The sequence below is a fragment of the Hyperolius riggenbachi genome, chromosome 1 (assembly GCF_040937935.1).
Source record: "Hyperolius riggenbachi isolate aHypRig1 chromosome 1, aHypRig1.pri, whole genome shotgun sequence".
NCBI lineage: Eukaryota > Metazoa > Chordata > Amphibia > Anura > Hyperoliidae > Hyperolius > Hyperolius riggenbachi.
In genome coordinates this window covers 219,189,020-219,206,915 of record NC_090646.1, presented here as the reverse complement: position 1 = coordinate 219,206,915, position 17,896 = coordinate 219,189,020, and the positions used below count along the sequence as shown (strand labels likewise).

Sequence of the window (17,896 nt, the reverse complement as noted above, 5' to 3'; positions counted from 1 at the left end):
TGCTTGTCTCTGAAATGTACGATTCCTAGTAAATTCTTTAATCCATGCTAGAGGATACATCTGGCAAAGAGCCTTTGGAGCCACTACCAGCTGTCAGTGTGCCAGGTTTATTCCAATGAATTGAATTCCTGAAAATAGGCTAAATATACTTACATTGTGTTGTGAGTTTGCTAAGAACTGTTTGGCATTTTCTTTAAGGAACAATAATTATTGATGAAGTGTGAAAAGTTTTTCATGGCAAGAGTTAATATACAAACGCTTTATGTATGCAAATGAGGCAGTTGAATAACCACAGATCTCTTGAAAAGTAAATAAAAGAATACACTTTTTTATCTAGCTAAGCAAACAATCCTGATAACACCTGCATGCTGAAAAGCTCAGACCGATTATTTGTTTTTGTCGAGAGCTGAATGAGACAGATTTCTAACAAGGCTGCTGTGCACACTTCAGAAATCAGGTTTGTTTGTTTTTCTTCCCTGAAAACACAAATAAGAAAATGAGACACCAGGAAAGTTCTATAAACAATTGCTACACATCACATAATTAACTCTTAAGTATATTTTTAGTTCAGATTTACTTAAATATGTGCCAGGATTTCTGAATATATGGTTTTCAGGATAGCTAAGGCATAATTAATAAAGAAGATGCTGACTATTAAATATGATGAGAGTACATTCACTATTCTCATTTTTGCATATTATACAGTCATTATATTTGTTTCCTGCAGTGTTCCATTTGTATTCACTTTTTGACTTGCTAAAGTAAAAGCATGGATAGAAAAGTGAGTGAATGAGAATACAGCATTCCACACATGAATCACAATGTCCTTTTTAAGTGTAGTACAGTCAAGTAAAAGATCATGCTTCATTTCCCTTCACCCTATTTGGATGTATTTTCCTTTCTTTCTATTATTGTTGAGGACACATCTATTCAGCTGTGTGATCAAAAAGACCTAGTTCTGCGGAGAACAGTACAAATGTTTTGTTCCTCTATGTTTTCAATGTGATAAAATACCACATAAATGTTATGCTTTTGTGCAGCATACGTTAACAGCTCACTGAAGTAAAACATTGAAGAGGCAATGGATAAAACATAAATCACTGACTGAAAATATGATGTAAAAGCTCCCAGAAATATGAAACTGGGAACTATATCTTTGACCAACATATATATTTTAAATGACATCTATTCCAGTTTTGAACCCGGGCAACACAAACTTTGCATGCAAATAAAGGAAAGTAGTAATGCTTAAGTATGATCAACAGATAACATTTTACTTTCACAGCCGTTTCTCTCCTGTACCCCCTGGCTCGCATTTACATTACAGTAGCCTATAGGCACAGATATCCTGGCACCCTAGACTTCAACCTCCATGAACCTATGAACATCTGTCAAACTGTACCGCAAGTGTGCTGGCTGGTGCAGCTGACTCATTTCCCTTCCCTTGCCCGTCATAGGTAGCTACAGGTGCCCCTTAGCTTTAGATAGCCACAGGTACCCTCAGTATTAAGTAGCTAGAGGTGCCCCCAACTGAATGGAGATCTGATCAGCGGAATGTTAATACATGGCTGAGTAACACATACACTCCACTCAAGACTCTGCATAGGGAAGGCAGGGTGGAGGCACTTGGGGAGGTGACTGAACCGCCCTTCCATCATCAGGCGCCTGTAGGCATGTGCCTACAGCGCCTCTAAGGTTTCTGTTCATGGGCATAAGTTAAATTACATTACTAAACCGAGTGTGACTGTCCTGGAATAACTCCATGGTTATTTTTTATTTAGTGAAATCATTTGTTGGACAATATATATATATATATATATATATATATATATATATATATATATATATATATATATATGTATACAGTGGCTTGCAAAAGTATTTGGCACCCATGAAGTTTTACACATTTTGACATATTACTGCCACAAACATGAATCAGTTTTATTGGAATGTCAAATGACAGACCAATACAAAGTGGTGTACACGTGAGAAGTGGAGTGAAAATTATACATCATTCCAAACATTTTTTACAAAGAAATAACTGCAAAGTGGTGTGTGCATAATTAGTCTTTTAGGGTAATGTCTCTACCAGCTTTGCACATCTAGAGACTGCAATCCTTGCCCATTCTTCTTTGCAAAACAGCTCCAGCTCAGTCAGATTAGATGGACAGCGTTTGTGAACAGCAGTTTTCAGATCTTGCCACAGATTCTCGATTGGATTTAGATCTGGACTTTGACTGGGCCATTCTAACACATGGATATGTTTTGTTTTAAACCATTCCATTGTTGCCCTGGCTTTATGTTTAGGGTCATTGTCCTGCTGAAAGGTGAACCTCCGTCCCAGTCTCAAGTCTTTTCCAGACTCCAAGAGGTTTTCTTCCAAGATTGCCCTGTATTTGGCTCCATCCATCTTCCCATTAACTCTGACCAGTTTCCCTGTCCCTGCTGAAGAGGAGCACCCCCCGAGCATGATGCTGCCATCACCATATTTGACAGTGGGGATGGTGTGTTCAGAGTGATGTGCAGTGTTAGTTTTCCGCCACACATAGCGTTTTGCATTTTGGCCAAAAAGTTCAATTTTGGTCTCATCTGACCAGAGCACCTTCTTCCACATATTTACTGTGTCCCCCACATGGCTTGTGGCAAACTGCAAACGGGACTTCTTATGCTTTTCTGTTAACAATGGCTTTCTTTTTGCTACTCTTCCATAAAGGTCAACTTTGTGCAGTGCACAACTAATAGTAGTCCTATGGACAGATTCCCCCACCTGAGCTGTAGATCTCTGCAGCTCTTCCAGAGTCACCATGGGCCTCTTGACTGCATTTCTGATCAGCGCTCTCCTTGTTCGGCCTGTGAGTTTAGGTGGAGGGCCTTGTCTTGGTAGGTTTACAGTTGTGCCATACTCCTTCCATTTCTGAATGATTACTTCAACAGTGCTCTGTGGGATGTTCAAGGCTTTGGAAATATTTGTGTAGCCTAAGCCTGCTTTAAATTTCTCAATAACTTTATACCTGACCTGTCTGGTGTGTTCTTTGGACTTCATGGTGTTGTTGCTCCCAATATTCTCTTAGACAACCTCTGAGGCCATCACAGAGCAGCTGTATTTGTACTGAGATTAGATTACACACAGGTGCACTCTATTTAGTCATTAGCACCAATCAGGCAATGTCTATGGGCAACTGACTGCACTCAGATCAAAGGGGGCTTAATAATTACGCACACCCTACTTTGCAGTTTTGGAGTTGTAAAAAATGTTTGGAATCATGTATGATTTTCGTTCCACTTCTCACGTGTACACCACTTTGTGTTGGTCTATCACGTGGAATTCCAATAAAATTGATTCATGTTTGTGGCAGTAATGTGACAAAATGTGGAAAACTTCAAGGGGGCCGAATACTTTTGCAAGCAACTGTATACCTACATCATCTTCAGGCTTTAAGGATAGAGCAAATCATAAGTCAACTAATGGTCTAATCCTTTACAATAGATCTAAAATGTTTTGCTACCTCATCCTTGGAAATGTTGCCGAAATTATGAACACAATAAAGCACTTAACCCAGATTTACACACAAGAGGCTTTTCAAATAAGAATGAGGTTTTTTTATAGTGTGGATTTTTAAAAGCTGCCTGATTGCACATATGAATGAATGAATTTATCATCTATCATACTTCTGAATAAAAATAAAATGCCTATTTCTCTCTCTCTCTCTCTCTCTCTCTCTCTCTCTCTCTCGCTCTCTCTCTCGCTCTCTCTCTCTCTCTCTCTCTTTCTCTCTCTCTCTCTCTCTCTCTCCCTCTCCCTCTCCCTCTCTCTCTCTCTCTCTCTCTCTCTCTCTATCTTTCTATCTATCTATATGTCTGTCTATCTCTATATATCTGTCTGCCTGTCTGTTTGTCTGTCTATCTATCTATATTTTTAACTCACCTGGGTAAAGTCTGCTGAATTGATGACTTACACGTACAATTAAAAAGCCTTTCCCCACCCAGCTTTTTATAGATTTTATAATCATCCAATCTGCCTTTTACCCCAAATAATGCACCTTGGTCTTATACAGCCGCAATTAACATATACGGTATATTAAGTGGGTGCCAAGGTGGGTGCCCAAATGGTCTCCTTTGCCTTTCAGTATACATGAATGGAGGATTACACAGATAACATTATTTTGATAATGAATTTAATATATCATGTAATTTTGCTTCTGCCCCCTAACGCAATGTTATATACCATGTCATATTGTACACAGTGTTTACATATCAACATCTGTACTCAGAGATAGGCGTGTACGTAGTTTAATCCTTTAGAACAGGAGAGGCAGGGTAGAGGCAGCGGGGTAAGTTTTAGGCCCTGTTAACAGTGGGGCGTTGAGGTATTTTAATGCAGAAAGCTGCACTGTAATAATAGGTCTGTGTGACATTCAGTGCATCCGGTGCAATGTGACCAAATGCAGTCCATGCAGTGGATTACCACATAATGCAGATGTTAACAGTGGCAGTGAAGCATACTTTTAGTTACTGTATGTTTCACTGTATGTATTGCAACAGTTGCACAAAGTGTGGTATGAATTCCCTGTTCCGTTGCATTCCTGTTTTTACAGAGAACGTTGCATTGCACGGCTCCTACTGTGAACCTAGCCTTGGACAAATTACTCAAACAAAATCCAGCAAAGTCTGTAGCTTATTTTCTATTGGTATAACCACGGTGTAACAGCTTATGCTATACATACTGAGCTTAGCATACCTTCATCTACAAAAGGGAGTACAATAATTCAAGTATATTACATTAATGATCAGGGCTGATTTTAAGGTATTTCAGGCATACTTAGTTTTAACTACCCTGCCACTTTAAAAAAGGATTCTTAAAAATCTGCAAACTAGCAGGTTCAGAAGATTCATACTGCAGAAATGTGCCAGTGAAATATCAAATTAGTTTTAAATGCAAAATGTCATGCTTTAGTGACTTTTTACTCTGCTGCTTTCGAAATGAGTATCAGAGAGTGCATAAATGTGTGTTCCTGCATTAAGTACAAAATTAAAGGCGCTTAAAATTGTCCTTACCTTATGATAGCATTACCTTTAATCCTCTTATGTCTGTAAAATGGTTATGTGATATGTCTTGTATGTTGGCAGACTTCTGTGTGATCACCACCTCTTGCTTTAACCCTCACTGCTGGCTAGTTTTGCTGCTTTTGAAGCATGGTAAAAAAAAAAAAAAAAAAAAAGAGACCTGAATATATATAATATGTCCTACCAGGAGTTACATGCAGTGCCCCCATCTGCAATCAGACTGAATCTGAAGCCAGATGGAGGTTTGATCCTGAATGTGTGGGATACATGAGTATAGTTAAAGTGACATTCTACTTTCTCTTAAAAATTCTTTGGCACATACTGTACCAGTACTGAAGAAGGCAGTTTGTACTTTTACAGAAGCTATTAGTAATCATCTTTCCATTTCAGTTTGCAGTCAGCTATACATTTCTTAAAGAGACACTGAAGTGAAAAAAAATGATGATATTATGATTTGTATGTGTAGTACAGCTAAGAAAAAAAACATTAAGATCAGATACATCAGTCTAAGGGCCCTTTTCCACCAGCGCGTTTGCGCTGGCTGAATCGCAAAAACGCAAACCCTAGCAATTTTACAATCGCTACGGTTTGCTTTTTAACATAGGAATCGCGGTAGGTCATTTCCACTACCGCGATTCGTTTTTGTCAGGAACGCGAACGCGCGGCGGAGCGATATTTGCCGCGATTTTGCTATGCAGTACATAGCATAGCAAAATCGCGGCTGCAAAACGTCGGGGAATCGCCGGTTTTGCGATTCAGCAATCGCTAGCGTTCAGCGTGAACGCTAGCGGCTGCAAGTGGAAAAGGGCCCTAATTGTTTCCAGTGCAGGAAGAGTTGAGAAACTCCAGTTGTTATCTCTATGCAAAAAAGCTATTAAGCTCTCTGACCAACTTGGTCGTGGAGAGGGCTGTTATCTGACTTTTATTATCTGAACTGTAATTGAACTGTTTACTTTTCCTCTAGCAGAGGAGAGTTTATTACTTCACAGACTGCTCTGAAAGACTCATTTTGAATGCTGAGTGTTGTGTAATCTGGACATATTATAGAGTGATGCAATGTTAGAAAAAAACACTATATACCTGAAAATAAAAATATAAGAATATTTTCTTTGCTGCTAATCTTCTAGTAATTATTCATAGTACACAACCAATTCATTATATCATATATTTTTTTTTCGCTTCAGTGTCTCTTTAAGCCCAATCTACATGATACGATTCTATTTACAATTCTATTAAATCCAACATGTCCGAACCTGATTCGATTTGTTTCAATTTGATTTGCCATTGCAAAACAATGGCAATCGAATCGAATCAGGATCGGACATGTCGGATTTAATCGAATCGTAAATAGAATCGCAATCGAATCGTAAATAGAATCCTATCGTGTAGATTGGGCTTTAAAGTGGCCAAAAACTTAAATTTACAATTTCTCCAATTGATGAAATATGTATTTCTCTTGTGAACTTTATCAAGACTGCACTGCTAAATAATATCTGCAAGGGCAGAGTGCATTAAAACTCTTTCTACTCTACTGATATGTTAATTGGCTTCTGGCTTAAATTGGCCCTAGACTATGGTACATACACTACAGGCTACAGGCCATCTTTACGGGGACACATACACTACATGATACATACATAGACAAATGACTATGGTGGGGATTAGATTGTGAGTCACTCTGAGGGACAGTTAAGTGGCAAGACAATACATACTCTGTCCAGTGCTGTGGAAGATGCTGGTGCTATATAAATACTAAATAATAATAATAATAATACTGTAGTGTAATCATAAACCTTAATCATAAAACTCTAATACACCCATTTAACGTTTTGCTGGTAGGATTGGTTGCGTGTGTACAAACAACTAAAAAAAAGCTGAAATAAAGGGGCATATTGAGAAAATCTCAGTAAAATTTCCATGCACACAAAGCTATGGCAATTTTATCATAATTTATGTAACTGACATACAGGTAGCACATTGCGCAAACAGCACAACACACGTTTCCTAGGTAATGTGAATTCTGTAATTTGCATTATGTGTGCCATGTCAGTTGTACTATATAGATCTAAACTGAAGTGATTTTCTTGTTTCTTAACAAAAATAAAATTTATTGGCTCTTGTTTTGTAACAAAAATACAATTTCTTGGCTCATTACACACTTTTGACACTGTATTTTGCCTGAGGAAGTGGGCACAGACCCATGAAACGCATTGTCTGTGCTTATTAGAATTCATTATTTATATGAACTTGTCTTTAGTGAGGTAAGCCACATCTTTTTTTTTTACTATTGGGTACCTTAATCCCTTTGTGCTTTTCACCCTCCTTTGGTGAGGTGGACCTTGGTACCTAGTGGTGTCTGGTTTGCTGCCAATAAGTACCTAGTGTATGCTGCCAAGAAGACCAAGAAGTTTGACCACATCCAGTTCCAGCTGGACAGTCGGATTTATGAATACCCAGGGGCATAATTACAGGGGAAAAGCGCCTGAAAATGCAGCCAGGGCCAGAGCTGTAAGGAGGCCCCAACTACTACTTCACTACCTCTGATAAAGGGTTCCATTCTTTAGATCAGGTGTTTTTGTGGATACACTTGTTATTGGTGTGAAGAGTTTAATGTCCACACTTGTTTTATGACTCTTGCAAGATGGGCCCCCAGGCTGTGAGGGCCACCAGGAGTAGGCAAGGGATAGAGTTTGAACACTGCTGGGGGGGGGCACATCTAAGTTTTATGGGGCCCTATGACTTGTAGTTACGTCACTGTGAGTACCACAATTTACCTTTTGCTTTTACCGACCAGTCTGTGACATACTGCACCATGTGGGCTCCCGCTGTCTTTGGGTTCTACTATTTTAGGGTGACACCCTCCTCCACCACAGATGAGAATACTGGGTTATTGTGAGGAAAGGTTAGAGTGAGGAACAATTGTTGAGATATTATGTGAAGGCTTAGGCGAATTTGTATTAGACCTCTAAATGAGGTTACATTGGTGATTTCTTTGTTTTGGGTAAGACTAGGCTAGAATTTCAGTACAGGAAATGAAGAGGGGCTGAAAATTCCAGCAAAGTAAGATTTTCACAATTAAATCTGGGCATTTTGTAATTTACTGTTATACATCTGCTTGGGAGGATGAGGATGAAACCAACTGTCTGATAAAGTTATTCTAAATGGGGTCTCTGCCTGATTGGATCCATAAAATGTAAGGGATACTGTTTTGTTTTTCCGAACAGTGCAGAATAAATTAATTTAGCATATTTCTAACACATTTCTGAAACAAACCTTTGTAGCTCTAGAAGTTTTGTCCATCTAGAGCTGGAAAGCAACCCATTAATAATCATGACATTTGTTATATTGATAAATGCAGTGGATTTTTTTTATGCATAGTTAAAATACAATAGGTTTTATTCTATTAGTGTACAATTTCTTGCTAAATATTTCCATAAAATATAGACAGGGTATATAAATGTAAATTCTATAATTTAGAGATAAATGATGTATCCTTTGAATTGCAAAATCATGAAATAATGTTCTTTCCATGTAAATGTATTGCAGGAGCACGGAATCCCTACTGATATTGGCTATGCAGTTGCTCCTCATCACTCGGGTGTCTACCCAGTACACATTCAGCTTTATGATGCCTGGAAAAAGATATGGAACATCAAAGTTACAAGCACAGAGGAATATCCACACCTGAAACCAGCACGGTATAGACAAGGGTTCATACACAGAAACATCATGGTAAGCTACACAGCAATGCTCATTTTAATACAGGCCTTTGTAATCCTGGTTAATGATATAATGATCATTTTATAGTTTGTAGAAGGAAAAAAATAAAATATCCTTTGACTGCTGTTTTATCCTTCAAAAAAAGGGAAAGCAAAATGTATCCTCTAAAACAGAAGGAAATTACATCAAAGAAAGTATGTGCATTTTATTCTTGTAAAATGTTGTGAAGGATGCAGAATGTGTGCGTGCGCTCTAATCTTGGAAAAGTGTGTCAGATGAGGTGCAGGCTTTTCATTGCACTATTCTGTCTAGTGAGAGGAGTAAGGAGGCTGCCATATTTATTTCCTTTAAACAATGCAAATTGTCTCCTGGCCATAGACCTAAACAAGTATTCAGATCAGATGTTCTGACTGAAGTTTGACTGGATTTGCTGTATGCTTACCTGTATTTTAGTTGTGTGTTTCAGACACTACTGATGCATGAAAGTAGTGCATGAACACTCTAAATCCATCGCTGGAGACTTGGGTGCAGCAGCACAAGAGACTTGGGCACAGCCGGCACCACCATAGGCCGTAATGGGAACTACGGCTATAGCAGGCACAGGGAGTAACTTCAGCGCCGTCAGAAGACGGAGCTGAAGTTGCTTTTAAAACAATAATTCCGCATCCAGCAATCGCTGGAAGCCGAATTATTTCATTCCCCCACTATCCATGGCAGCCTAGAGGGGGAATAGTAATTAACACGGGCCGTACTTATGTGGCAGCAGGATTAGTCATATGCAGGCTGTGTCCTGCGCCCAAGTCTCCGGCGCCGTTATCTCTCGTACGCGCATGAAAGATCAGCAAGATGCCATGCTACTGGTATTTTTTTTTTAAAGAAATTAATATGGCAGCCTCCGGCCCGCCCATGGGGCGGGGTGAGGCAGGTTCCTCAGGTGGCAGATGTGGAGGACGGCGCCAGACAGAAAGAGGAAGTGAGTGCGTCTGGCCTCTGCCTCCTGCTTTACCGCTGCCCACCCGCCTGGACTCTGACATCACCTGACCAGACTGTACCTCCGGGACTAGCCCCTGCGCATCGCCACCACCACCACCACCACCCTGAATGCCCTCCCCTCCTTTTCAGGCTTACCTTCATGATGGCGAGTGCTGGGTGTGGGCGGAGGCAGAATCTGGAAGTGACCAGAAAAGTCACGCTGCCTGCCGTCTGCCCTGCCTATCACCGAGCGGTGACAGTGATGATGACCCACTCCCATTCCCCCCCGCCCGCCACTGCGGCCTGCGCCAGTATGATGGATGGTGTCCGTCGACTTGACACTTTGCTGGAACGGAGCCTAGGCTGGGAGCCTGCATGGACCGTTGGACGAGATGACACGATTGGCGGGCGGGAGCGAGAGCAATCTATGCCCTCAGGCCTTAGTACTGCATAGAAGTACCAGCAGCCAGTCTAGCAGAGGTGAAGGGGAAGGGGGGGTGTCAGTGACTGGTGACATTATTGATTTTTTTTCCAGTATAATGCATGGTATGCTTGTTTGGTCTGCTGATTTAGGTAGGGTGGGGAGGGGGGGGGGCATCATCACAAGTTTGCCTCAGGTGGCAAAAAGTCTAGAACCGGCGCTGGGCAGCCTCCATATCCCTCTCACTTTAGGTGTCCTTTAAGTGCCGGGTGGCCCTTCCCAGTTGCCTGCTGGATGGGAGTGCAAGGCTGATAGGCATCAGAAAGTAAAAATAGGTTTGTAAATGCACACCAGCCACTCTTGCAATGGTTTGTGTTTTTACATTTAAATCGTACAATCTTTTTATAGTGGATTTCTCAGTAGAATAAAGGTGTGTGCATAGCTATAGCAGTGGTTGTAAAAAAAAAAGATAATTGTTGTTTCAGGCAGCCTTTCCATATGGAAACATGCTACCAGTCAACATATTGTGCTCTATGGAGCGTGGGGGAGGGGGGGGGGTGTCTGTGCTTGCAGCTGTGAATAGCAATAGCTATTAGGCATAATTTTACAGTGTTTTTATCTTCAGTTGCTAACAGACTTTATCACACACCTATGCACAGTTACAAAAGTCGATCCTGAACAATAATTCCAGGAGACATAATCCACAGATATCAGTACTCTGTTCTCACACACATTATTTTGTTCCTTATGCATCCAGGTGTTGCTAAACCTAAATGTACCCTATAGCAATATCAGCTGTTATGTTCTTGCATGCTTCTGCATCCCAAAATAATTAAATGCACATTGCTAGTTGACCTTACTTTCCAGTTAAGACTCAGGTCCGGTTCACATTAGCGTTTAGTGTTTTTTTGCGGATCGGAAACGGAACGTATACTGTACAAATGGAACAGATGTGAATGGATCCAATGTTAACCTATGGATCCATTCACATGCGTCCGTTGGTGCGGATACGTTCCGTACATTCAGGTCCACGGATCTAAAAAATGCTGCAGGCCCTAATTTTCTGGACCGTTCTGCCCAGCAGAACGGATCCGGACAAAAAATACTGCAGCATTGGGGCAATGGGAAACAGAACGTTTCTTCACACTAGTGAAGAAATGGACCGTTCACGGGGGATGGGGGCATGTGCCAACAACAATCTAGTGACGGGAGGGTGAGGGGAGGGTGCAACAGCTGGGCGGGTGGGTGAGGGAGGGTTTATACATACCTAATTTTCAGTAGAAGCCAGCGGTAGTGGCTTCTTCCGCGTCATGTGACTACATGACGCGTCATGTGACTAGTCACATGACGTGCTGTGCAGTCACAGCAGAAGAAAAGGAAGCCTCTACCGCCGGCTACTACAGAAAATTAGGTATGTATTTGCTGAGTGAAAACGGATCCGATCAATCATTGATCATATCCGTTTTCACTATGTGAACCGGGCCACGGACTGAGCCATCCGGAGCCATAGCGTTTTGAGCTAAAAGGATCCAGTGAGCGGATCTGGATCCTTTTGGCTCAGAACGCTAATGTGAACCGGGCCTAATTCCTACTGAGGCTGGGTTCACACGTAACATTTGTCCAGTCCTGTCAGCTTTTGACAGTTGGCATCAGTTTTGTGTAAGCTTTTTGGGCTTGGTTCACAAATGAATTTGTACATTTCCAGTCCAGTCCTGTCCTGTCAGTTTTGTATGAGTATCAGTATCAGTTTTCTATGGGTGTGTTCACACATAAAAGTTGTACAGTTCCAATCCTGTCAGGTAAAACTGATAGAAAACTGATGCAAAACTGACAGGACTGGACCGGAAATGTACACATTTTCGTGTGAACCAAGACTAAAAGCAGTGCAGAACAGCATTCACCACTCTGCATTCACTTCTTACCTGTTGCTGCCTGATAAGAATGGTCAGAAATGTATGATTCAACAGATTTCTGCATTCTGACATGTAACATTCTAAATCCCACTGAAATTTGAATAGAGCGCCTTTTGGTCTCTTTTAGCCCATTATAGTTTACTAGTGGTTCTGGTTCAAAGTGAGCTGCTTGGGTATTACAATTGTAAACATAGAATCTGTAAACTCTTGCAAATTGTAATAGAGTGGGAATGGAGGGGGAATGGAACACACAGTTCCGACTGGCATGATTGTCTCCGGAACCCGCATATACTGAGAATGCTCACAGAACCGGTGCAAGCCTATGGGAACAGACAGTGTCCTTTCTTACTATTTCTTGCTGTTTCCCTTCAGTTACAGATCAACTCATTGTCTTCCATCTCTTCTCCACAGGTATTTAGGTCTTCCACACTGCTGACCGCTTCTGGGCTCTGTTACAAGTGCCAGTATCTGAGTCCTGGCAGAAACAGAGTTATCATTGCAGTGCAATAGACCAACTGGAATCCTCCCTAGCACCAGTGAGGATTTTCATTGGTTCAAGAGTGGTAGACGTATGGTCATTCTGCCTGTTGCTTGTTAGAATACCACTGCTCTGACCAATGGTAGCCCTTGTTTCTGCCAGTTCTCTGAGCCTACCAGCGCTTTTCCCAGAGCCCAGCAGTTTTATCAGCACATGTGGAGGATCCAAATGGTGATCAAATACAGGTGAAAAGTGGTGGAAGGACTGGAGTGGTTGGTGACAATGGCAGCAGCAGAGAACCAGATGCACAGTGGTGAGTTGTTGTGTGAATGCACTCTCGGCGCTGCAATGGGGCACAGCATATCCACTCGAGATACACCGCACCATGCTGCATCCATCCCAAGTGTGAACCTACCCTCATTCATTAGTAATACTCCAGTCTACCAAGTATCAGGATGAAGGTTGTTTAAAAGAAGGATGTGGATAGTTAGGATTCCTCCATTTTGCTATGTGGAGGATAGGCTACTCAAGCAGAAATGAATAAAACAAAAAATTATCACTCTCCATAAAACAGGTCAGACATATAAATTTTATATCACAAGGTTTATTACTTCCTTAATGACTGAGTAATTAAATTGGTCTTATGTGGAATAAAGTAGTATTGCTCTCACAAGTATATAGCAGAGGTTTATGTAAAGCACTAACCAAGGGGATTTGCATATTCTATCCACTGCCCTTTCTGGGCATAGATCAAAGTAGCACAGTGCTTTACGGTATTGTTTGCAATTACTAAAGCTATGGATTTTCAGACTTTCTCAAAGAATGGGTTGAATTCTAATAAGGTTCACCGGAAAATATTCCTTTTATAATTTCAGTAAAATACATCTTTTGAAGCCATGCATTTTGCAAGGTTTATCATAAGCTCCAAGATATAGGACAGAAGTGTCGGAAACCAATTTACGGAAAAGCATTTTTAAGACCTTCTATCTTTGAAATCCTAGGTTACCAAATCTTCATTGGAAAAGGCTTTCATTTTCTGCAGCCACGGAGTTGTGGAGACAAGCTTATAATAAATTTATTATGTAAGCTTTAGTGGAAAGATTTCCTTCCTATACTACTGCCCTCTGTGTCTTTGAGATATAAATGCACTAGTGTTTAATCAGCTATTCCAGAATCAAAACAATGGCTCAAATAGGAAACTGTATGATGAATAATAACATCTATGCATCGCACACTGAAAGAGTTTTTTGCGTGAAAATATTACAATTTTAATCACTTCCTATCAGTAAAAAGTGGGCTTAGAAGAGATCCACTTTTCTTTTGGTTTCCTCGTCTCTTCCAAACTTTTGGATTATGAGCTGACGTCTTTATAGAAAAGCATTCGCTAATGATTGAAGTAGGAGTGAAATCCAACAGAGCTGCCTACCATGTAACACAGTTGTGGTGGTAGCAATTTTTAAAGCCATATCTTTTAAAATAGAAGTTTTTTAAACAAATATTTTATACTCAAAAACGTTTGGTGATCATGCATATTGCAGTCACTGTCCTGGGCCTCCCTGTGCTAGGAGGACTTCATTAAAGAGAATCTGTATTGTTAAAATCGCACAAAAGTAAACATACCAGTGCATTAGGGGACATCTCCTATTACCCTCTGTCACAATTTTGCCGCTCCTCGTCGCATTAAAAGTGGTTAAAAACAGTTTTAAAAAGTTTGTTTATAAACAAACAAAATGGCCACCAAAACAAGAAGTAGGTTGATGTACAGCATGTCCACACATAGAAAATACATCCATACACAAGCAGGCTGTATACACCCTTCCTTTTGTATCTCAAGAGATCATTGTGTGTTTCTTTCCCCCTGCAGCTATCTTCCACTGAAGTGTCAGGCTGCTTCTTACTGCAGAGTGCAGACAGCTCTGCCTGTATGTAATTCCTCAGTATGTGAAAGCCCAGCCAGCTCAGAGGAGGATTTATCCAGCTTGTAAAAGATAAGAGAGAAGAGAGGAGCTGCCCTAATCTAAATAACACAGAGGCAGTGTGCAGAGAGGGGCCTGGAGGGGGGAGATGCATCACAGAACCACAACACTGAAGAACTTGGCAGCCTTCCAGACAGAGGCCGACAAGTCTGACAAGAGAGAGATAAGCTGATTTATTACAGAGATGGTGATAGTAGAACGTGCTACAGTAAGCCAGAACACATTAGAATAGATTTTGGAACTTGTAGGATGATAAAAAACAGGATGCAATTTTTGTTACGGAGTCTCTTTAAATGTTTTATGTACATAGAAAAAAAATTGAACAGCCTTACTGTGCTGCCTATGCCAAGCATGGAGCCATATGAGTGTGTCATACCTTCCGTAAGCCTCACCAGCATCCTTTTCGCAAGCATCCTTCCTTAGTTTCCAACGAGTCAGATTTCTTCTGACTCTGTATACATTTTTTGGAACTACTGTCACACAGAAGATTCAAAATGTAAATGTCAGTATATTAACCCATTAGCAGTTTCAAAGGAATTATCTCATTTGAGATAAGTGCACTCCTTTTGACTCTTTTTGCACTAAAAGTATTGATTTTCTGCATTTTCGTGGTAAAAATACAGTTTTTTCGCGTTATCGCAAAAATCTGAAAAAAGCAAAAGATTCTAGCACTTTTTTGCAAAAATGTTCTCGAATCAAAATTAGGATTCTCAATGTAAAAAAGACTGGCGAAAATTCGTAAGCAACACTGGCTGAATGCCCAGCCCGTACAGGGGATTAATGTTCTATCTTTTAAAAAAAATAGTAAAAAAAGAAAAAGAAAAAAAAGAAAAAAGTTTTGATTTAGTTTTTAGCAAGAAGTTAGGCTTTAGTAATGTATTATTCATGATAGTTCAACTTTTGTTCTAGAAAAGAAATAAGTGTCCATTGCTATCCAATAGCTTGAAGGAATGCCAATGATTTCAGTTTTAGAATATGTAGTTAGTCACCAGTAAGTGAAGCCTGTACTACTCAAGAAGTGGAACAAATTGCAAAAAGGGAGCCTAAAGGTAGCTTAATCTTCAGCTCAGTAGGAAGACTATTCATTTTCCCTGACAGACCATGACAGGATTTTTTCTGTATACAACACAGCTTGCTCAGTGAACTCCCAAGATTTTTAGAGACTTATCTTTTTCTCAGTCTCTTGTAAAAGTGATGCTCATTGGAAACGTCCATTGACCCACTTCACTCATGCTGGCAAAAGTCAAGTAAAATCCCTATCGATATGGTCTTGCACATCTGATCCTCACAAATGTATACACAGAAAGATATAGAGACAGCAGCTCACCCCAAGATTTAAGTGAGAGCTAGTTTAGTGCTGTCTGTCATAGTTTTGATTTGGAGGTGTTCACCTAAGTGTACAACTTGATCTAAAGCCCTAATTGTGAATATTTCATTAAAAGTAAAAGTCAAGTTTACAAATAAATTTGCTTCACCTGGATTTTAAGTCTTTGGCTAGAGCAGACCGTGAAAAACTGGGAAAAAATGATGTTCTTATTTTGGCAACAGTCTCTTACAGGATTTATTATTATATTTTGAGCAACTCTGATTTAGGCTAGGCCCACACTTGTCCCCTGCAGAACGGATCCGTTTAAAATGGATCCGTTTTGTAAACAATTCTTTTTCTCTCCGTTTTGAGAGAAATGGGGTATTTTTGCAGGGACGTTTCCAGTCCGTGCAAATGTCCGCAGCCCTTGCCGTGGGTGGGGGGTCGCCATGCTGAGGTGGAGAGCAGGCAGGAAGGGGGCAGTGGGGGCAGCGGTGTGGAGGGGGGTTGGTCCCCCCCCCCTCACCTGAGTCCCCCCTTCGCCGCTCCCCCTCCAGCTAGTTTCAATCATTTAAAAATTGTCTAAAATCAGTATAATATAGCAGGCGGTGAGTGGGGAAGTTACTTCCTTGTGCTCCACCGCTCGCCGCGTCACTTCCTGTAATGCCATCCAATGATCATCAGAGGATGGCATTACAGGAAGTGATGCAGCAGCGGTGGGACGCAAGGAAGTAAGTTCCCCGCTCACCGCCTGCTACATTATATTGATTTTAGACGATTTTTAAATGATTGAAACTAGCTGGAGGGGGAGCAGGGATGGGAAACCCAGGTGAGGAAGGGGGCATCCCCCCTCCCCGCTTACCACTGCCACCCCCATCCTGCCTACTATCACCCTCCAGCATGGTGACCCCTTATCCCCCCAAACCCCCCAGGCTGTGTCAAAATTTGCCTGTGTAGAGGGAAATCCATTTTCCTATTGCCTGCCATTACCCCTCCGTGTATCAGGGTCCAGATCCATTGTGTGAAAATGCAGCAGATCCGGGCCTTCCGTTCAGGTTTTGAAAACGGGTCCCTGCAAACGCATGCAGATCCGTTTTTTTCTTGGGTGAAGACAGCTGCTATTTTTAACATTAGTACCTGGGGCTCCGTTTTTAATCAGGGCTGAAAAAACAATAGACAGCCGCACAGTCAGCAAGTGTCCCGCCTACCGCTGTGCTTTGATTAACACACACGCAGGGGGAGTCAGGACGCAGCAGGACCTCAGGACGGAGCACTGTACATCTGGGTAGGATCGGGCGAGTGTGCTGTCCTCCAGGCTGTATTTATTCGTCTGCTACCTCTGGCTGCTGGGAACGGAGGAGAGAGTTACCACTGAGGCTGTGGAGGGGAGAGAGGAGACAGCAGTGTTCGGTAAATACAAAAAGGTTGTTCTCCCCCCTTCCCTTCCTTTACACATGGTGCAGACGGAGTGACAGGCAAGAGGAGTCACGGAGTGCTATTACATGTGGCCTCAGGAGGTTAGCTGCACAGCGTGTGGGCTACAGCTCTGCCCCTCCGTGTATCAATTGGTGCAGTCTGAGCAGATCTTTTGCAGATGGCAGTGCCGATCCTCTACATTGCACTTGCACAATTAACTTGCAGACAGTCACACAGACTACTTGCCGTTCTACAGAGTAAGTGACTGATGCAGAGGCTTGGGACCCTTTTGATCCACCCCCTCCTAGCAGATCCTACAAGGATCCCCCTCCCCTGCTTCTGTATAGTGTCCCCTGCTCAGGCACTCCTGAGAACATGTTTCCCAGTGTTTCCATAGGGCAATACTTCAGCTCTGTCCAGCTGTCACCTCACCTGACCAGATGTTGCTGCTGTGATCAGGTCAGGTGACAGCTGGTCAGTGCTGAGGTGTTGCCCTATGAACACTGCTGGAAGCCAGGCCATAGGTGTCAAATGGGGAGGGGAACCACTGGAAGAATAAAGGGAAGAATAATAGGCTTACCTCAGCAGGGAATACTGTTCAGAAAGGGAGGAGGCAGTATTGTAGTCTCA

General features: G+C 41.6%; 1 protein-coding gene across 6 annotated transcripts in view; it reads left to right on the top strand.

Annotated features, from left to right (window-relative positions):
- The window catches only part of LOC137571489 (bifunctional heparan sulfate N-deacetylase/N-sulfotransferase 3-like), a 353,270-nt gene that overhangs the window by 159,443 nt on the left and 175,931 nt on the right, over positions 1-17,896 (top strand). For all 6 annotated transcript variants that reach the window (XM_068280713.1, XM_068280686.1, XM_068280704.1 and 3 more), the window contains one exon: positions 8,611-8,796. In XM_068280713.1, the coding sequence (XP_068136814.1) occupies positions 8,611-8,796 (186 nt within the window). The remainder of the gene's footprint in view (positions 1-8,610; positions 8,797-17,896) is intronic.